Below are 21,774 nucleotides of genomic sequence, written 5' to 3'. Positions count from 1 at the left end.
GACCCCCGCAAAGTGTTGGGATTACAGGTGTGAGCCACTGCACCTGGCTTACTTTATTTCATAGACCCCCCAACCTTGGTTAAACTGAAACAGCATTTGCTGAGTGAACACCACATGCTCAGCACATCCTGTTTTATTTTCTTTTTTTTTTTTTTTTTTTTGAGACAGAGTCTCGCTCTATCGCCCAGGCTGGAGTGCAGTGGCGCAATCTCGGCTCACTGCAAGCTCCGGGTTCACGCCATTCTCCTGCCTCAGCCTCCCGAGTAGCTGGGACTACAGGCGCCCGCCCCTGCGCCCGGCTAATTTTTTGTATTTTTAGTAGAGACGGGGTTTCACCATGGTCTCGATCTCCTGACCTTGTGATCCGCCCACCTCGGCCTCCCAAAGTGCTGGGATTACAGGCGTGAGCCACCGCGCCCGGCTCCTGTTTTATTTTCTTCATAGCTCCCATTGCTATCTGGAAGACCCTAGGTCAGTATTTATTTACTTGCATATTATCGAAGGTTAGCTCCACAGGAGCAGGGGCCTCTTCTGTCTTGCTAATGACTAGGGTATTGTCTCCACCACAGTAGTATGTTAACTAAGTATTTGCTGAAGAATGATGGCTCTGTGGCTCACACCTGTATTCCCAGCCACTGGAGAGGCTGAGGAGGCTGGAGCATCTCTTGAAGCCAGGATTTTGAGACCAGCCTGGGCAACATAGCAAGATCCTGCTAATTTTAAAAAATTAGCTGGGCACAGCAGTGAGACCCTATCTGCCCCGCACTCCCCAAAGAATGATGAGCTAACAGCCTGGTAGGGACTGAGCATCAGCTTTATTGGGATTTTTAACTGAAAAGTAAGCATGAGCTTCCCAAGAAATTCTATAAGCTGATCCCTAACTGCCCTTCTCCTTCTTGTTCAGATGGCATTTGAGGATCACAGTCGCTGTGGAGGTTGGGGGCTGGTGCCCACAGGGGTGGGGCTAGAAGCACATCGCACCCAGGGCTGGGAAGGGGGATTAACTCAGCCCTGGCTTCTTCTTTTCTCTTTAGCTGCCTTTCTTGGGGACATTGCCCTGGACGAAGAGGACCTGAGGGCCTTCCAGGTACAGCAGGCTGCGGATCTTAGACAGCACACCACTCGTAAGTCCTCCATCAAAGGTGCAGGTAAGTCGGGCGCCAAAGGGCCCTCTGTGTCCTAGAAATGAATTCCAGTCTTAGGGAAACAAGGACTCTCCCTGTTCCCAGCCAGGCCCTCCCAGGACAGAGGCCATGAGCTTGACCCCAGCACATGGGCCTATCTTCCCTCGGGATATCTTCATCCCTTCCCCAAAGGAGTAGTAAATACAGACATCCCTAGCAACTAAGAACTGACATTCTTTCTGCTTACAGTTTACAAACCACTTTCAAAAGTATTGTCTAGCCTGACTGTCCCCAACCACCTTTAAAGGCGGTGTCAGGACAACTCCTGTTTGACAGGTCCAGAAACTAAGACTCACAGAGGTAAAGTGACCTGCCCAGGATCACACAGCTAGTGAGTGGCAGAGCTGGGACTGGAACCCGAGCTTTCTCACTCCAGATCTTGACACTCTGCCCAACACTGTAATCCCTCCTGGGCTCTCCTGTTCCCACTTTGCAAATTTCTGTGCATCCTCTGAGGCCCATCTCAGGAGCTTCTCCTATTCATCTTTCCCAGTTGCCCCCTAAACATGACTATCCCTCCATTTTCCCTGTTTTCTCCCTCGTCTGTGCTCACACTCTTACCCTGTCACTTATCACACCATATTGAAAGGATTTGCTCCTATGTCTCCCTAGCTGGACTCAAAGCTCTTTAAGGTCAGGGATGCTTTCTTCTTATCCTTGATTGTGGTCCAAACTCCTAAAAATTCATGTGGTACTTGTGCATGGATGCGGGAATGGGAGGGATGAGGGGCTGGGCTGTGTCTGTTCTCTCCAGCCCCTCACTGCTCTGTAGAAGGGTGAAAGCTCCTCACTGCCAATGCTGATGTTTGAGACATGGTCCTGAGAGCACACAAATAGCCCCCCCCCTTCCCAAAGGGCAGGGGCAGGGATTCTTTTTTCTTTTGTTCTCTCTCTTTTTTTTTTTTTTTTTTTTGAGACAGGGTCTCACTCTGTTACCTAGGCTAGAATGCAGTGGCACCATTTTGGCTCACTGCAACCTCTGCCTCCTGAGTTCAAGTAATTCTCATGCCTCAGCCTCCCAAGTAACTGGGACCACAGGCATGCAACACCACGCCTGGCCAATTTTTTATATTTTTAGTAGACACGGGATTTCACGGTGTTGGCCAAGCTGGTCTCGAACTCCTGGCCTCAAGTGATCCATCCTCCCTGGCCTCCCAAAGTGCTGGGATTACAGGCATGAGCCACCATGCCAAAGGGCAGGGATTCTTATTGAGGGCCTGCTCTTGGAACACTGTAGTGTGCCTGAAGTTTTCCTCTCCAGCTTGAGGGAAGATCCTGATGTGGTACCTTATGGAATAAGGGTAGGTGGCATTGGAGGGTGACCTGGTGGCCTGCTAACAAGTAAGGCTCATGTGACCTTAGTGGGGACTAGTAGGTATGGCACAAGGGAAAGCTGCATGGAGGGGTCCCCTGCTAAACTACCAGGTGACTTTGGGCAAAGCTTTGGCTTTAGTTTCCTCATGTGCCAAATACAATATGACACTTGTCCACATGCCTTAGAGCTCCTATGTCAAATGCAAACATGAATTTGGGAAACCAAAAGAAGGCATAGAGTTCTGAATGTTCCACAAACGTCAAGGTTTATTCAATGAGAAGGGATATTTTCCTAATCTCAGATCCCCACAATTCCTAGAAAATGAGTGCACCTTTGTTCTCTTTTATGATTATTGTCAATTCTCACTGTTTGTGGAAGTTACAGAATAACTTTATAGTTACTCTGTACAGTCACTGAAAACACTAGCAAATACTGACCCATTGCTCCTAGGGAAAACACAGGGTCAGGTTCCTTCAAGCCTCTGGTCACAACATTTTTGTCAACTGATCAATGCATCACCTTGTTTTATGAGTGTTTCTTTATAAAGACACCTTGCTTAATATGGAGCTAATTCACTAACATCGAACTCACCACCAACAGCACTCTAACTCATGCCTCAAAGAAGCTTACCTAGCACATGTATGTTCTCTGTAAGGCACATCACAGCCTTCTTGCCCTTGGGAACACCAGAGAGCCCTTCAGCATTATGCTCAGGGGCTGTTTTAAACAGCAAAACCCTCAACAAAGCGCACAAAAACGCAAAAAACAGGGCACTTTAACTAGACCTCAAAAAGGACCCTTGTTTACATGATGGGAGCGGAAAGCAGAAGGCGGAGCGTTGAATTGTTCGACCTCAGCTAGGAACATGCATGTTGGGTGACTGAAATTTTTCACTGCTCTGCAAATGTCCACAAATGACCGTGAAAGCCCTGAAAGTATTGATTTTGGGGGCTGCGAATAAATTTTAGCCAGTAGGCAAATTTGCAAGCGTAGAATTCATGAAAAATGAGGTTTGACTATGCTTTTGTTTTCCTGGTCTTCCTCTCCACTCACTAGCCACCATGCCTTCCTCTTTCAGTTCCAGGAAACACTTCTACCCCCAGCTGCCAGAGCACCAACGGGCAGCCTCAGAGGGGAGCCTGTGGGAGATGGAGAGGCAGATCCCGAAGCCGAAGGGCGGCAACGTCCCGACCAGAGCGTGTGTGGCCCGATGGGGTCATCCCCTTTGTCATTGGGGGAAACTTCACTGGTGAGCGTGCTATTGTGGGGCCCAGGGTGCAGCCAGCTTTTGGGCCTGGCCTTGGGGCAGCCCTGCCAGGCACGGAGGCGTGGGTGCCATCTGCAGCCCGAGTGCCCACACTTTCCTTTCTGGGCAGTCTGCTCTCAGAATGGCTGTGACTCTTCTATGGTGGGTAGGGGGTGGGTAGGGGGTGGGACCGCCTGGACACCGTGGCAACCTGTCTTCCTTCCTCCTGGCAGGTAGCCAGAGGGCAGTCTTCCGGCAGGCCATGAGGCACTGGGAGAAGCATACCTGTGTCACCTTCCTGGAGCGCACGGACGAGGACAGCTATATTGTGTTCACCTATCGACCTTGCGGGTGAGCAGGAAGCCCTAGGCACTACACCTTCCGCCGTTGCCCCAACCCAGGTTCTTCCCTGGGCACTGCCACTGCCCCCAGCTGGGCACAGCGCTGGGTCCCTTCGGCCCCTCCTGCTATGGGGCATCTCCCCAGGAACTGCCCCTTGTGTGGCTGTGACCTCCAGCACACAGCCTGGGCACTCGGCGCTCAGGGCCCACCTCCCCTCCGCTCCCCTCCCCCCCCACCCCCGGCAGCCTGGCCCCGCCCCTGAGTGGATGCACTCCCCCAGCTCGGGACCGCCCCCCTGAGCTGGCCCCGCCCTCCAGGTGCTGCTCCTACGTGGGTCGCCGCGGCGGGGGCCCCCAGGCCATCTCCATCGGCAAGAACTGTGACAAGTTCGGCATCGTGGTCCACGAGCTGGGCCACGTCGTCGGCTTCTGGCACGAACACACTCGGCCAGACCGGGACCGCCACGTTTCCATCGTTCGTGAGAACATCCAGCCAGGTAGGTACCTGTCCCTCGGTGCGGCCTTGGTGGGCGGCTCCTGCCCCAACCCCCACCTCCAGGGACCCTGGGGGCAGTGGGAGCCGCTCCTGCCAGCCGTCATAGTCTGGGCCCTCAGCGCTACCCTCAGCCTGGGTTGAGCCGGCCCTTGCCTTTGAGGCATTTCCTCCTCCGTGGCAGATCAAGTACCTGCATCCGTTGCGGAGCTCCTCGGCGGGGCTGGGCCAGGTCCTGGTCCTGGACAGCGGTAGCCCGGGCAGCCTCTAGGGTGGGGCATGGGCTTAGTGGGCCCGCCCTGGGGACTGCTCAGGCCTTTCTCCCCACCTCTGCCCACTTTCTGTCCTCTGACTGGTCTGCCCTCTGAGGGCTTTTCTCTCATTTTCTCGATATCTCTGTCCCTCCCTTCCCACCTCCTCCCTCTCTCCCAGGCACTCTCCACTCTTCACTGCTTCCTTCTCAGCTGCGGCTCTAGAAATGGGTGCTTTCTTTCCATGTTCCCTTGAGTCCTCCATTCACCAGGCCCTTTGCTGGATAGGACTCTTCCTGAGACCCTCCCCACTCCCCAGGCTCCCCTTGGCTGCTCCCCGGACCCTCAGGTAGGGGGGCCCTCTCAGATACAGGAAGGACCCCATTCCTGCCCTGGAAAGGGAGCGTTGCATCCCAGGCAGACCCACTCCCTCCCTCCCCACACACCCTTTTCCTGATCTTCTCAGGGCAGGAGTATAACTTCCTGAAGATGGAGCCTCAGGAGGTGGAGTCCCTGGGGGAGACCTATGACTTTGACAGCATCATGCATTATGCTCGGAACACGTTCTCCAGGTAGGAGATGGGGTCAGGGCTGGGCCTCTGCTGGCGCAGCCCCACCCTGCCCTCTGTAGGTCATTCTTCTTCTGCCTGCCACTTCCGGGGCAATGACCCAGGAAAAGAGTGGCCCTCCGGGGGACTGTGGCCTCCAAGCAGAGGGTCCACGGATGCTGCCTGCCCTCCTGTCCTCTTCCATGGGTGGGGCTGTGGCAGGGCCTTACCACTGTGTGCACCCAGGGCACCTGGCGGAGGAGGCTGAACCCAACCACTGTGCAAGCCAAGCAGTGTGGGGTAGCCCCAAACTATCAGCCCAAAGGGTGCTGAGCTTTTATTTGTGGGCCATTTGTTTGTTTTTGTTTTTGTTTGAGACAGGGTCTTGCTCTGTCACCTAGGCTGGAGTGCAGTGGCACAGTCATGGCTCACTGCACCTCAAACTCCTAGGCTCAAGCAATTGTCCCGTCTCAGCCTCCTAAGTAGCTAGGATGACAGGTACACGCCACCATGACTTTTTTTTAGAGATGGGGTCTCACTATATTGCCCAGGCTGGTCTCGAACTCCTGGGCTCAAGCAATCCTCCCACCTCGGCTTCCCAAAATGCTGAGATTACAGGCATGAGCCACCATGCCCAGCCATTCCTTTTTAATTAGTCTGCTTTTTTTTTTTTTTTTTTTTTGGTAATTGGCCAGTTTGCATGAAGCCAGGCCCCTGCCCTGGACTAGCCCTCGTGCCCAACTCCAAAGCACATCCTCCTTATCCGATGCCCAGGTCCCCAGAAGCCACAACTAGAACCCTCGAAGGTGGTGGCCCAGCCTCCCCTCCCCCAAGCTTCTCCTTAGCAGAGTGTGGGAAACGGCACCTCCCTCCTCCTCACACTCCTTCCTGGCCTGGCCATTCCCAGGCCTGGTGCTTTGCTCATCCTCTGTCTGTGTCCCAGACAGTGGCCCTGCCCCCTCTTCTCAGTGCTTCTACCCGATCCACTTTTCCTGCCTGCAGACCTGCAGGAACAGAGACCAAGGAGGGGTGGTGAGGTCATTCTGCCCCCCCACACCCACAGACCCGGCCTTACATTTCCCACCGCATCCCACCGCACCCCCTGCTGTGATCCACCCAGCTGGGTGTGAGTCAGGGGCCCTGGGGAGGTGGAGGGCTGCCTGCCTTCCCTTCACTCTGCTCCTCCCAGTGCAAACACCCAGGATTCAGAAGGGAGGAATGGGGGGTACAGGAGACACTGATAGATGGGGAGCTGGTGGGGCTGTCCCCGGGGCTTGGTCTGGCTGCAGTGGAATCTGCCTTTGGCCTTGTTCCATGTGCATTCAGATGCAGCCTGTGCCAGCAGGGTGAGTAGCTGGCCTAGGGAGTCCTGGGGGAAGTTTAGTTAGGGCTGGAGCAGCATGAGGGGCTGCAGAAGCAGGGGCCCAGTGGGGTTGGAAAGATGACCCGCTAGGGGCCTGTAGCTTTCCTGGGACTGGGAGTCGTGGCCAGCCTGAACTGGGGGCACCAGTGGGTCTCAGGGCACCCTGGACCTGCATCCCTGACCTCCCAAAGTGTTCCTGGGGCTCCCCCGACTCCTGCGGTGTGGCTGCCACGGAGCAGGGTGGCTGCTGGTCAGTGGGCAGTGTAATGACAGGGTGAGACGTCTCCACCCGGCCCTGACCCTGCTGAGGAATGTCTGAGCTCCAGCAGGGTCGCGACTTGTGGGTACGGATGGGCATGCCACCCACTCCCTGCCCACTGTCCCCAAGACGCTCACCCTTCCTTCTCTCCCTCTTCTTCAGGGGCATCTTCCTGGATACCATTGTCCCCAAGTATGAGGTGAACGGGGTGAAACCTCCCATTGGCCAAAGGACACGGCTCAGCAAGGGGGACATTGCCCAAGCCCGCAAGCTTTACAAGTGCCCAGGTCAGGGCAGAGAAGGGATGGGTGAAGGCGTGGAGCGCAGGGCCTGAGGGAGGCAGAGGCCAGGTGCCTGGTGCCACCAAGAAGGCTTAGGCTGCAAGTTTTAGAGAATGGTGTGGCGGGGGAGGGGACCCCATAGGAGGGGCAGTGTCCAAGTAAAGGAGGCCACTGGGTGTAGGCTCAGATGGTGGTCAGAAGCTGAGCCACCACCTTCTGAGGGTCTGTAGGGGCAGAAGTGGGGAAGAACAGGGCAATCCTAGGAGAGGGAGGTGGTGGCACGGAGCCCCACCAAGGGAGCTTGACCTTAACTCTGGAACCCATATTGCCTTCACAAACAGGGCAGCACTGGGCTGGGAGGTAGGATGGTGTGTGCTGTATGTGAGGCGGAAGGGGTGGATCTTACAGGGACAGGACTGCTGCAGACACCCTCCCACTCCTCGGGCATTCTCCCCTCCCTCAGAGGATGCCAGGGCTCAGGGGTGGGTGAGCCAGAAGGTGGGGGGATTTGGCGCCTGCAGCCCTGCCCTGTCATTTCCTTTCCTCACAGCCTGTGGAGAGACCCTGCAAGACAGCACAGGCAACTTCTCCTCCCCTGAATACCCCAACGGCTACTCTGCTCACATGCACTGCGTGTGGCGCATCTCCGTCACACCCGGGGAGAAGGTACGTGTGGGCTCGGCCTCTGAGCCTTCCCCTCCCCTGCGGGTCCCCATACCTCAGGGACTTCTCCCACGGTGGGAATCAATATGGGTACCAGCGACCTACCTGGTTACCGTAAATGCATTGAGTCCACAGCGCTGATGGGGCACTGCTGTGGGAAGGGGCTCCCGGCATTCACCGCCTTCCCCGGCATCTCCCAATAATTGTAAATTAGTGTTAATTTGCAGATAGCACTTACTATGTAGGTCTATTTTGATTATCTAGTTCTTCTTGGGTGCTTTTCCTACATCACCTCTTTTATGGCTACCTCCACCTTTATTTTACAGATGAGGAAACTGAGGCACAGGGTGGTTAAGTAACTTGCCCAAGGTCACACAGCTGACAAGGACTGAGGTGGGATTGGAGCCCTTCTCAGGTCTGGGTTCCAGCCTGACCCTCAACTCTCATCCATCTCATCAGGGCTTGGGCCAGGGGCTCCTGAAGGGCTCTTCCCAATTCTGACAGGCTCTGTTCCTGGGAACGATTAAGGAATGATAGAAGTGTCTCCAGCAGGATGCTGCCTGGTGGGTCTCTCCTTCCCATCCACCCTTCCTCTTGCTCAGGCCAGGACCCTCCGGTCTTTGCTCTCTGGGCCTGATTTTTTGTTCCTGGCTCTCCACTGGCACTCTATTTCTCCTTCCTCTACCTGTCACCTGCTGTATCAGTTCTGATCCATAGAGAAAGCTCAGCTCCACCTTCTGTCTTACCTTGTGGGGAAGTGCCCAGTTCTCATACTTACTGCCACATGGGGCTGGCTTCGGGCACCCTACGGGATCGGGTCAGAGCTGTCTCCATCTTCACAGTCTAGCTCGGATGTGACCTCCTTCAGGGAGCCTTCCCTACTCATTACTAATTGGTGGCAAGCAGGGTGGACACCGAGTGTGGGGAGGGCCCCCAAGCCTGTCCGGTCAGGTTTCCCACTGCATGGTTGATTATCCCTGTTTGAATACCTAAGGTGATGAGAGGCTCACTACTTTTCAGAATAATTCATTCTGTTCTCTAGCCAGCTCTTTTTTTATTTTTTTCTTGAGATGGAATCTTACTCTATCACCCAAGCTGGAGTGCAGTGGTGCGATCTCAGCTCACTGCAACCTCTGCTTCCCAGGCTCAAGTGATCCTCCCACATCAGCCTCTCGAGTAGCTGGGACTGCAGATGTGCGCCACCATGCCCGGCCAACTTTTTTTCTATTTTTGGTTGAGACAGGGTTTCGCCATGTTGCGCAGGCTGGTCTCGAACTCCTGACCTTAAGTGATCCTCCCGGCTCAGGCTTCCAAAGTGTTGGAATTACAGGCGTGAGCCACCACACCTGGCCTGTAGCCAGGTCTTAATGTTACAACATCTCTTCTTCTCCCTTAAGCTCCTTACTTGCTCTAGTACTTTCCTCAAGAGCAATTTAGGATAATTCACTCCCTCTTTCCCATGTCAGTCCTCGTAACGTGGGGAGATTACTCTCATCCCTCCTTAGAGCCATTCACGGTCTTTTCACAGAGTCTGGACCTCTGCACCAACCCCAAACCTTCTGTGTCCTTTACATTTCTATTGCTCCCAAGAATGAGCTACAAGACTTTCTTTTCCTTGATTGGGACACGATTCTTAATGTCATAGTGCAGCGTTGAGCTGGATTCGATTCTATTATTGGTTGCATTGTTCAGTTCGACATCTCAAGATCATTTTGAATCAGAAAGTCACCATTCATCAGGTAGCCCTCCTCTTACCTCTGCCATGAGCTCCTTTGATAAGCATGTCTTCTAGGTCTGCATCCTGGCCTTTGATCAAAACATAGAACGGCACACAAACCAAAGAAGAACCAAGATTTCCCTCCAAATTGACATTAATCTGTTAATCTAGGCTTTGAGAAGAGTTATTACATCCGTTATGATGCCACTTAAAGTCATGACTATCCAGCCACAGGTGACCACCAGTTGACCAGGATGTGCGCTCCTTCTGAGACCATACCTTGGTCATCTTTCTATCCTTGGCCCAGGAAGTGTTTCATAAATGCTGAATACGTAAGATGCAACGCCTTAGCAAATTAAATCTACTGTTCCACCAGTTGATAAAACCCCTTTAAAAAGGAAGACAAATGTGTTCGACCTGCCTTGTTTCCAGTGAACCCAAACTGGCTCCTAGTCATCAAGTGTTTCTTTTCTAAATGGTCACAGAGCATCTGTTTCTTTGGGGATTGACGTTTGGCCCAGTGGTTTGCAATTCCCAGAATCCGCTCCTTACTCTCCTTCCAGTACACACACCCCTTTGAAGACTGGGAAAGCTTTTACTCTGAGTCCTGCAGATTACACATGCTGATCACATCTGCAAATTATTTGACTGTCTCCTCTGATGTCATTGATGAGCTTGGAAACAAAAATCAATGTAGCGAGATGCTCATGGGCTCTCCTCCTTCTGTGTTATTGAGCTTCTATTTCCTTTTCAAACAATGCTTATTTTCATTTGTTGTAATTTGAAGATCATTCTTACATAGGACAGATTTTTATTGAGAGTTGAGTAATTCTGGCTTCGCTCTTGGTTGACATTCTACCATCTTCCCTTAAAAGTGAACCCTTTCTTCCTTGTTCTGAATCTCTCTTAAAAACGGCAATTTTGGCCAGTATATGGCCCACGCCTGTAATCTCAACACTTAGGGAAGCTGAGGCAGGAGGATCACTTAAGGCTAGGAGTTTGAGACCAGCCTGGCTAACATAGCGGAACTCCATCTCTACAAAAAATTTTAAAAATTAGCTGGGTGTCTGGTGGGTGCTGGTAGTTCCAGCTACTCGGGAGGCTGAGGTGGGAGGATTGTTCGAGCCTGGGAGTTCAAAGCTGCAGTGAGTTATGATTACACCACGACACTCATGCCAGAGGAACAGAGCAAGATCTTGTCTCAAAACAAAACAAAAAATTACATTCCTTTTTTGCTGTTTTCTACCAGCTATGCCCTGGCTTCCTTTGTTTCCCTCTAGAGGGTTCCCATTACTCCAGCCTTGGGAAATCTCACCCACCGATAATAATAGCAATAACTAACTGACTGAACATATGATTGAGCAACTATGTGCTAAATTATTATTATTATTATTATTTGAGACAGAGTTTCATTCTTGTTGCCCAGTGGCGTGATCTGTACTGCAATGCCATTCTCCTGCCTCAGCCTCCTGAGTAGCTGGGACTACAGGCGCCCGCCAGCTCCGGCTAATTTTTTGTATTTTTGCAGACGGGGTTTCCTGTGGTCTCGGTCTCTGACCTCCTGATCCGCCCGTCCCAAAGTGCTGGGATTACAGGCTTGTGCCACTGCACCCGGCCCAGAGTTTCATTCTTGTTGCCCAGGCTGTAGTGCAATGGCATGTTCTCAGCTCACTGCAACCTCCTCAGCCTCCTGAGTAGCTGGGATTACAGGCATGTGCCACCACACCCAGCTAATTTTGTATTTTTAGTAGAGACAGAGTTTCTCCATGTTGGTCAGGCTGGTCTCGAACTCCCGGACTCAGGTGATTCGCCCACCTCGGCCTCCCAAAGTGCTGGGATTACAGACGTGAGCCACCACACCCGGCCATGTTAAATTCTTTATGTGTGTTATGTCCAACATTATCGCACAGCAACATTATGGGCCAGATGCTAACATTATCCCTGTTTTGGATATGAGAAAACAGGCTTGGAAAAATTTAGTAACTTCTCCAAAATTACACAAAATTGGATTATGACACAAGAGTCGGTGATTGCGATACTATATGTGTTCTAAAGCCCTGCTGCATTTTGACAATGACTTTAGTGCTCTTCAGCAAACCTGTGTGCCTACTATGTGCCCAGCCCTGGGCCAGCCACCGGAAATGTACAGACCCGCAAGACAGTCGCTGGCCCTGAGCAGCGGAGTCAGGTGGCACGCTACTTACCTTCCTGTCCGGGAGTTTTATGCAGTCGACAGGGGTGTGGCATCTGGCCTAGGATCAGCTTCCTTCCCTGTTCTTCCTGGCTGGCCTGGGCTGGCACTAGTCTCTCTAGTGGACACACATGGCCTTGCCCCCAAAGCCTCTCTCTCTGCCTTGGTGCTGCTTCCACGGCGATTCCCAGAGGACTCCTGTCCTTTTTTTCAGAAGCCTGCCTGGGGCTGCAGAAAGAGAAAAGGGCTAAGTATAAAAATTCCAGATTAGTCAACGAGTGGTTGTAGAAGTACCCGAAGTAAAAACTAGCCACAGTCCTGAATGAAATTGGAGAGTTGTAAGGGAAGCCAAGTGACACCCTGGGGACATGAACATTGAAAGGACCTACAGAGCCTGGTGTGGTAGAATACTAACGGCCTCTCTATCGTTTAACGATTATGTACCACAGAAAGCATTAGGCACCTTACATGCAGGACCTCGCTATTCCCTGTAACACTTTTACGACCTAGGTACTGTTATCCCTACTGTACAGCCAAGAGAATGGAGGCTTCAAGCGCTTGAATAAATCTCCCCAAGTTTACACAGGTAGTAGTGGTGAAATTGGCATTCGGTTCCAGGACTTTCTGACTCCAAAGTCTATGGTCTTTCAAAGGTAAACCTGAAATAATGCCGCCTGCTTTAGTGGATGGACTTTGACATCTATTTTGGCTGTGGAGAAGTTGTTTTTCATTTGCCTCCCAATTCTCAGCTTATTGCTAGAAATGTGAATGATAAGTAAATCTTACCATATACAATTGATTTTGCCTGTCTTGGGTATGTCAAAGTAAAAGAGTCAACTGGAAAGCCTTCTTTTCAGATCCCCCGAGTCTACACTCATGTAACTAGCGGCTGGCGCGGAGAGGACTGACAGTGGTTCCCCAGCAACAGAGGAGAACCTTTATGAGGAGAAGACGGTTTTAAGAAGGGAATCGGCTGGGTACGGTGACTCACGCCTATAATCCCAGCACTTTGGGAGGCCGAGGCAGGTGGATTTTCTGAGGTCAGGTGTTTGAGACCAGCCTGGCCAACATGGTGAAACCCCATTTCTACTAAAAATACAAAAATTAGCTGGGCGTGGTGGTGCATGCCTGTAGTCCCAGCTACTCGGGAGGCTGAGGCAGGAGAATCACTCGCGCAAACCCGGGAGATGGAGGTTGCAGTGAACCGAGATCATGCCACTGCACTCCAACCTGGGCAAGAATAAGACTCAGTCTCAAAAAAGGAAAAAAAAAAAAAAAAAAGGAATCATGGTCAGTGGATCAAACATTTGCAGAGGAGCCAAGAAGATAAGAACTTTTAGAGCTGGCAGTATCTGCCCTCATTCCCATCCCTGCCTCCTGATACGCTACCTGTTATTCAAGGTCCAACCCAAATTTTTTTTTTTTTTTTTTTTGAGACTGAGTCTCACTCTGTCGCCCAAGCTGGAGTGCAGTGGCATGATCTCAGCTCACCTCGACCTCTGCCCCCCGGGTTCAAGCAATTCTTCTGCCTCAGCCTCCCTAGTAGCTGGGATTACAGGCACCTGCCATTGCCCCCAGCTAATTTTTGTATTTTAAGTAGAGACAGGGTTTCATCATCTTTTTTTTTTTTTTGAGACGAAGTCTTGCTCTTGTCCCCCAGGCTGGAGTACAATGGCACGATCTCGGCTCAATGTAACCTCCGCCTCCTGGGTTCAAGCAATTCCCCTGCCTCAGCCTCCCGAGTAGCTGGGATTACAGGTGTGTGCCACCATGCCCGGCTAATTTTTGTATTTTTAATAGAGACAGGGTTTCACCATGTTGGCCAGGCTGGTCTCGAACTCCCGACCTCAGGTGAGCCACCACACCCAGCCCAGCCCAAATTCTTAATGCCTTCCCTGTCTTCCACATCCCCAGCCAGGCCAAAGGGATCCCTGCCTTCTCTGCAAAGCCTGTGCTGGATCCTATCCAAGTTCTGCTTCTTGAAGGGTGTGGGGCTCTGAGGATGAAGGGAAAATGGACACTTATCCTTAGCACAGTTGCTGAGCAGAATCGCTTGGCAGGCCCAGAGAAGCCATGTGGAGGATTGGTGGAGGGTGTAACTTTAAGAGCCAGAGTGCCTGAATTTGACTCACAGCTGTGCCATGTACTGGCTGTGTGGTATTGGGGAAGTTGCTTAACCTCTCTGTGCCTTTGTTTCCCCGTCTATCTACATATATACTTTTTGAGATGGAGTCTCACTCTGTTGCCCAGACTGGAGTGCAATGGCATGAGCTCGGCTTACTGCAACCCCCATCTCTGGGTTCAAGCAATTCTTCTGTCTCAGCCTTCCGAGTACCTGGGACTATAGTCACATGCCACCATGCCTGGCTAATTTTTGTATTTTTAGTAGAGACAGGGTTTCGCCATGTTGGCCAATCTGGTCTCGAACTCCTGACCTCAGGTGATCCACCTGCCTCGGCCTCCCTAAGTGCTGGGATTACAGGTGCGAGCCTCTGTAATCTATAAACTATAAAATGAGCCTGGCGATAGTACCTACCACAAGGGAGGTGCTATCATGTTTGATCTGCTGACCATGATTCCCTTCTTAAAACCATCTCCTCCTCATAAAGGTATGAGGATTAAACAAATTATTATACATAAAGTCCCTGGAGTAGTACCTATCACATAGTGAGAACCCAACTAATGTTAGCTGCTGCTATCTTTCCTATATTCCTAATCTTTTAATTTTATTTAATTATTTTATCGTATTTTTTAGAGACAGAGTCTTGCCCTGTTGCCCAGGCTGGAGTGCAGTGGTGTGATCTCAGCTCACTGCAACCTCCGCATCTCGGGTTCAAGTGATTCTCGTGCCTTAGCCTCCCGAGTAACTGGGACTACTGGCACGTGCCACCACACCTGGCTAATTTTTATATTTTTAATAAAGATGGAGTTTCGCCATGTTGGCCAGGCTAGTCTCAAACTCCTGACCTCAGGTGATCTGCCTGCCTTGACCTCTCAAAGTGCTGGGGTTACAGGCGTGAGGCACCGTGCCCAGCCCAGTCCCTAATCTTTTTTTTTTTTTTTTTTTTTTGAGATGGAGTCTCGCTCTGTTGCCCAGGCTGGAGTGCAGTGGCTGGATCTCAGCTCACTGCAAGCTCCGCCTCCCGGGTTTACGCCATTCTCCTGCCTCAGCCTCCCGAGTAGCTGGGACTACAGGCGCCCACCACCTTACCTGGCTAGTTTTTTGTATTTTTTAGTAGAGACGGGGTTTCACCGTGTTAGCCAGGATGGTCTCCATCTCCTGACCTCGTGATCCACCCGTCTTGGCCTCCCAAAGTGCTGGGATTACAGGCTTGAGCCACCGCGCCCGGCCCCGTAATCTTTTTAAATGAAGAAATCCTGGTCCACTTCCCCAGGAACCCTATTTCTCTCTAATTCCAGGATTCTTGTCTTAACCATTCCAAATACCAAAAAATCTTAAGCAAACTTCATTCTACTAGCAAAGTTAACATTTATTGAGTGCTTACTCTGCGTTGGGCACTTGTAAATTTTACACATATACGAATTGAACTCCCCTAAGTCCTGGGAGGCAGATAGTATCATCATTACCCTCTTATAAATAAGGACATGGAGGCACAGAGGAACTGGTTGATGGGCCTAAAGATCATGCAGCTAGGTCAGATTGAAGCCGGACAGTGAGTCACCAAGGGGCAAGATGCTTAACTGGCACGCTGTGGCCAGAAGTGAGGTGTCCTATTACTTCTCCCCTGCCAGCATGCAGCAAGCTTGAGGAGTATTTCCTATATTCAGGAGACTCTGCACCCCATATTGAATCCTCCCAACTCCCCAGTGAAGCCATTATTATCATTTCCAGTTTGGGGTTTTTTTTTGTTTTGTTTTGTTTTTTCTGAGACAGAGTTGCTCTGTTCATGGCTCATGTGATCATGGCTCATTCCAGCCTGGACCTCCCCAGCTCAAGTGATCCTCCCACCTCCACCTCCCGAGTAGCTGGGACCACTGGCATGTGCCATCATGCCCAGCAAGTTTTTAAATTTTTTTGTAGAGATGAGGTCTCACTATATTGCTCAGGCTGGTCTCAAGCTCCCAGGCTCAAGCAATCCTTCCACTTCAGCCACCCAAAGTGCTGGGATTACAGGCATGAGCCACCGCACCCGGCCCCATCTCAATTTCAGACAAAAACACTGAGGCTTAAGGAAGCCGAGCCACAGGCCCAAGTCACCAGCCCGGAAGCGGTGGGGCTGGCCAGGTTTTCTCTGGCAAAGGGCATTGCCCCTGCCACCACAGCACAGCTGTTTCCACACGACAGAAGCCAATACAACTCTTAATTTGACACATCCAGTCTCAATATAGCCATCACTGGGCCTCTCTGTAGCATGCCTCTCTCGGCCAACGCAGGTTTCTTCCTCCTGAGTGATGTGACCTCTGGTTCCTCCTGCTTCTTTGGAGGTCTCGGGTGGGCCCTCTGGGGTTCTGCCGGCTGGGCGTGGTTTCTTCCTCAGCAGCTTTGACATCATCCTCCCCAGACACAGCCAAGGCTGCTTCTAAGGATGAAGGAAAGCGGCGCTTGTCCTCAGCACAGCTGCTGAGCAGAACTGCTTGGCAAGCCCAGGGAGGCCACGTGGAGGAGTGGTGGAGGGTGTGAGTCAGGAGCCAGAGCGCCCTCACTCGGCCCTCTGCATCCCTTCTTCCATCCAGCAACTCCTTTGTTTTTGTTGTTTGTTAGATATACAAATAACATATGCACACAGTAAACAAACTTTTTGAACAATCTAGAAATGCGTAAAATAACAAGTGAATTTTCTCCTCTAGACCCTCCTCTAGATCCCACTCCTCAGAGGTGACTAAGCACTGGGGACACTTTCTGGTGTCTCCTTCCAGACCCTTCTAGGTATACACATGCATGTAAGCATGGATGTGTATATATGTATGTATATATATACAAGACAAAAAGGAATTGTATGCACACGTATATGGTCTTTTGCAATATACCTTGCACTCAGCAATGAATTGTGCCCGCCGTTCCATGCCAGCACTCAGCCATTTTTATGGCTGCTTAGAATGCCATTGTCTTGATTTATCTCAATTTAATTATTCAGTTGCCCCCTGCAGATCTCTATTGATGGATATATATAGATATATAGATATATATACGCACATACACACACATACATATATACTATATATCTTATATATTATATAATACGTATTTTTTATATATATATAAAATAAAACCAAATTTCCATTCAGTGAGCCAGCACAATCTTGGCTCACTGGAGCCTCAGCCTCCTAGGCTCAGGTGATCCTCCCACTTCAGCCTTCCTAGTAGCTGGAACTACAGACACATGCCACCATAGCTGGCTAATTTTTTAATTTTTGTAGAGATGGGGTCTCATTATGTTGCCCAGGCTGGTCTCAAACTCCTGGACTCAAGCGATCCCCTTGCCTCGGCCTCCCAAAGTGCTCGGTTACAGGTGTGAGCTACCATGTCTTGTCCACATTTGATCATTTTCTAAAAAGTTAAAAGATTAGGTAATGAGATGCCATCTACTCCCTCGCAGGAGCTAGAACAGACTTGCATCTTCAGAGTTTCAAAATGCCAGGACTTATAATAGTAACAATAACTTTTGATGATGATAATAATAACCAAGAGTAATATATAGTGTGCTTTATTTTATTTTGTATTTTTTTGAGACAGAGTCTTGCTCTGTCACCCAGGCTGGAGTGCAACGGCACGATCTAGGCTCACTTCAACCTCCGCCTCCTGGGTTCAAGCGATTCTCCTGCCTCAGCCTCCCAAGTAGCTAGGATTACAGGTGCATGCCACCACACCTGGCTAATTTTTTTGTATTTTTAGTAGAGATGGGGTTTCACCATGTTGGCCAGGCTGGTCTTAAACTCCTGACTTCAAGTGATTCATCTGCCTTGGCCTCCCAATGTGTTGGGATTACAGGAGTGAGCCACCACGCTTGGCCTATAGTGTACTTTTCAAAAACATGATCTTACTCAATTATATCACAGAATACCACAATTAATAAGAGACCCCCCCAAATAAATATACTTAAACTCATGTAAGTTTTTTTTTTTTTTTTTTTTTTGAGGCGGAGTCTCGCTCTGTCGCCCAGGCTGGAGTGCAGTGGCGCGATCTCAGCTCACTGCAAGCTCTACCTCCCGGGTTCACGCCATTCTCCTGCCTCAGCCTCCCGAGTAGCTGGGACTACAGGCACCCGCTGCCACGCCCAGCTAATTTTTTTGTATTTTTAGTAGAGACGGGGTTTCACCATGTTAGCCAGGATGATCTCGATCTCTTGACCTCGTGGTCTGCCCGCCTCCACCTCCCAAAGTGCTGGGATTACAGGCGTGAGCCACCACGTCCGGCCTTCATGTAAGAATTTTTTAAAAAGAATAGAAGAAAAAGGATGGGCTGTGGAGCTAAGCTGGGTAAGGAGAGAGAATAGATGGGGGTGACCGGCAGTGGCATTGCCCAGGGTGCAGTGGCTTGAAGGTCGCAGTGATGAGAACTGAGGGAAAGACTGGGAACTGAATGGAGAGTGAAGCCCTAGAAACTGAGATTGTAGAGGGGCAGACAATTCTTGATGAAGCCGGCCTGCACGGCGTGACGTGTTGGTGTGTGGTCAGGAAGGTGTAGAGAGGTGGAGAGAGGAGGTCGCAGAACTGACCGGCCAAGAAATGGGAAGGGTCCTCTAGGCGGATATTGGAATCACCAGGTATTCTGATAGGGCCCATGTCAGAGTGACCGGGAGCTCCTCCCCAACTAGCCAGTTGACCCTGGCTACAGACAGCAATTGTCAGTGCCCACCTTGGAGTCTTTCTCATCCTGGCCTCCACTCTGCCTCTAACTCTCCAAGAAGGTACAAGGGAGGCAGACTGTCCCCTTCTCTAGTGGAGAACCCAGCTCTCCCAGAGCGGGAGAGCCCTGAGACCATCGAGTGTTCGCTGCACTGGCCTCGCAGGTCACGGCGAACACATCCCTGGAATCCCTACTTGTTGGAACTCTGAATACCCGACAGGCTTTGGGCCCACTCTGGAACCTACCGAGGAAGTGGTTTCCCCCAGGAAATGGAGGGAAACCATTAAACTCTCTACCTGTTAAAATGCCCATCTGCTAAAGAGAATTGGTACTCACCAAGGTGTAACATTCCTCCAGTAGCGAGCGAGCATTTCCTGAGCTCGGAGGCTGAAATGAGGTGCTCAGGACAGACGGTGCCTGTGCCTTGGAAGTGTGATGTCAGGGTAGGGACTGTTCTCCCCATTGCACGCAGGACATAGCAGAGGCTCAGAGGTTATGTGGTTTGCTTGATAACTCACAGCAGGAAATGCAGAGTGGAGATTCACGCCCAGGCTGTTGTGACTGGGGTCTGAGCTTTCTCATGCGTATGTCTCATCCCTCCCTAAGCCCGGAGCTCCTTGAGGACAGGGACAGATTCAGATCTGGTGTCCTCTCAGCAGTTAGTGTATCCCCCTGCCCAGAATCAGCCCTCAATAAATGATGGGGCCGGGCGCAGTGACGCACTCCTGTAATCCCAGCACTTTGGGAGGCTCAGGTGGGAGGATAGCTTGAGCCTGGGAGGTGGAGGCTGCAGTGAGCTGTGATTGTACCATTGCACTCCAGCCTGGGTGACAAAGCAAGACCCTGACTCAAAAAAATAAAATAAAAAATGATGATTAGTGACTCAGCCCTTCTTTCCCCCTGCCTCTCCTCTTGGGACCCTTCGTCCCTACTTCAGACCCCTCAGTATCCTCATGCAGCCCTTGGCCCTTCCTACTGCTGTGGAGACCAGTTCCTCTTGAAGGTGTTGTGGGTTGTGTTATCTAATTGACTATGAAGAGAGCTGGAGCCAGAGGTTCTACCCAAAGTGATGGCTGCTCCTCCTCCTGGACCTTCTGGGAAGAAAGCTGACCATACGCAGACCACTGTGGAGGAGGGGCGGTTCTGTGCCAGCAGCTCCTTTCGGGAGCCCGTTAGCTCTCACCTAGGGTGACCTGCCTCGCGTAAGGCAGGCGGTGGTCATCATGGGGCTGGCAGAGGGCTGGTGCAATGTTCAGGACAGCTTAACCCTCTTCCTCCCCTGTTGCCCTAGATCATCCTGAACTTCACATCCCTGGACCTGTACCGCAGCCGCCTGTGCTGGTACGACTACGTGGAGGTCCGAGATGGCTTCTGGAGGAAGGCGCCCCTCCGAGGTAACAGCACCAGCCACCCCCTGCCCCCTCCATGCTGATTCCCTCTCTGAACCACCCTCATCACACTCTTCATCTCCCTCCAGGGCCCAACACTGGCCAGGGATGACATCCCGGTGTGGGAGCCAGGAGTCCTGGCATCATTAGTCCCAGCTAGCTGCGTTGCTCACTTGCTGTGTGACTTTAGGCAAGTGCTGTCCTCGATCTGGACTTCAGAGTCCCCAATGCAGGCTTCTGGGCCTCCCTGTGAAGTCGGCTGTCACCCAGTGGGTGCAAGGAGTCATCGGAATTGACTGAGAGAGACAGACAGGCTGTTCTGTGCATCCCCGTGGCCCCAGGCTCTCTTCCTCATCTGGGCACTTTCAGAGGCTCCACTATTTTTTTTCTGTCTGCCCTTCTGGTTTTTGAGTGCCCACAGTGCAGCCTGGCTCAAAAGAGAGTCATCATAACCCGCCAGCCCATCTCCTAACTCACTCACTGCCGAGGGCTGCACAGTGGGCACCGTGGCCCGACCTTGTTTGCATAGGATACTGTGTCCCGAGGAGGGTAGGGGGCAGGAGGTGAGTCAGTGGGAATAAGTGGGTCAGAAGCACAGAACAGAAGGTGCTTTAATGAACCTAGAATTAGGGCAAAGGGAGGCAGGTGATCCTAGAGGGTATTTGCAGCAAGCCCGAGGAGCTGTATGAATCTCCTCCTAGCTGGACATGATCATAAGGAGCTCAGGACCACTCTGTGGGCAACAGAACCTCTTCTCCTCAGCCTGTGCCTAAAACAGCCAGACAGATCTTGCTAACCTCTATTTTCGCCCCAGTTTCCGATATTTAAATATTTCTTTTTGGTCACTCAAAGCAGCTGGCCTTACAACACTTCCTCTCGCAGACGTGTTAGTGTTTTTCCAAGATGGGAGTTTCTTTTTCATAACTTACATTCCTGGGCCAGCACCCTCTGTCCCTTGCTGAATGTTGGGAAACACCGGCCTTATTAGGAACACACAACTCATTCCTAGTTGATTCTTGACTACAAAGAATTCCACAGATGGCCGACCTCATCCACTTATGTTGATTCTTATTCATTTTTATTTCAAAGTGGACATTTTCTGACCTAGTCCCCAGATTCTGGGATTTATTTAGGGTCCTGGGGCATCCCTTGCATTTGAACAAATAAAAGCATGTCTGTAAGGGCAGTTTGTAATGTGTAAAGAAGGTCATGTTTCTTTCTGATTATATTTCTGATTTTATTTCTGATTTGGTTTCTTCTTTGCATAGAGACCAAATAAGAAAAGGTAAATATGATGGTAATATGCTCTTTAGAAAGGTAAATAGAACACATATATATAGTTGGACATTATAAAGATCTACCTTAGCCAGGCATGGTGGCTCACACCTGAAATCCCAGCACTCTGGGAAGCCAAGGTGCGTGGATCACCTGAGGTCAGGAGTTCGAGACCAGCCTGGCCAACATGGCAAAACCTCACCTCTACTAAAAATATGAAAATTAGCTGGGCATGGTGGCAGATGCCTGTAGTCCCAGCTACTTGGGAGGCTGAGGCAGGAGAATTGCTTGAATCCAGGAGGCAGAGGTTACAGTGAGCCGAGATCGCACCACTGCACTCCAGCCTGGGTGACAGAGTGAGACTCCATTTCAAAAAAATAAAATAAGATAAAATGAAAAATAAAGATCTACCTTTCCTCCTAGAAATAGACTCATATCCTATCCCTCAAGT

At 51.0% G+C, this 21,774-nt stretch overlaps 2 protein-coding genes across 4 annotated transcripts in view; one reads left to right on the top strand and one right to left on the bottom strand.

Annotated features, from left to right (window-relative positions):
- Positions 1 to 21,774, top strand: part of BMP1 (bone morphogenetic protein 1) — a 48,379-nt gene that overhangs the window by 7,977 nt on the left and 18,628 nt on the right. For 2 of the 3 annotated variants that reach the window (XM_050801408.1, XM_050801410.1), the window contains exons 2-9: positions 1,035 to 1,148; positions 3,578 to 3,748; positions 3,979 to 4,096; positions 4,405 to 4,583; positions 5,297 to 5,402; positions 7,163 to 7,287; positions 7,832 to 7,947; positions 19,952 to 20,054. In XM_050801408.1, coding sequence (XP_050657365.1) covers positions 1,035 to 1,148; positions 3,578 to 3,748; positions 3,979 to 4,096; positions 4,405 to 4,583; positions 5,297 to 5,402; positions 7,163 to 7,287; positions 7,832 to 7,947; positions 19,952 to 20,054 — 1,032 coding nt within the window. Of the gene's footprint in view, positions 1 to 1,034; positions 3,749 to 3,978; positions 4,097 to 4,404; positions 4,584 to 5,296; positions 5,403 to 7,162; positions 7,288 to 7,831; positions 7,948 to 19,951; positions 20,055 to 21,774 lie in introns of all 3 variants that reach the window. The other variant, XM_050801409.1, reaches the window with a different exon arrangement.
- NUDT18 (nudix hydrolase 18) overlaps positions 1 to 21,774 on the bottom strand; it is a 104,309-nt gene that overhangs the window by 65,806 nt on the left and 16,729 nt on the right. The gene's annotated exons all lie outside the window — the stretch shown is intronic.

Source organism: Macaca thibetana, chromosome 8, assembly GCF_024542745.1.
Source record: "Macaca thibetana thibetana isolate TM-01 chromosome 8, ASM2454274v1, whole genome shotgun sequence".
Taxonomy (NCBI): Eukaryota; Metazoa; Chordata; class Mammalia; order Primates; family Cercopithecidae; genus Macaca; species Macaca thibetana.
The sequence above is the reverse complement of the archived record's forward strand: the minus strand, read 5'-3'. Positions and strand labels throughout refer to the sequence as shown.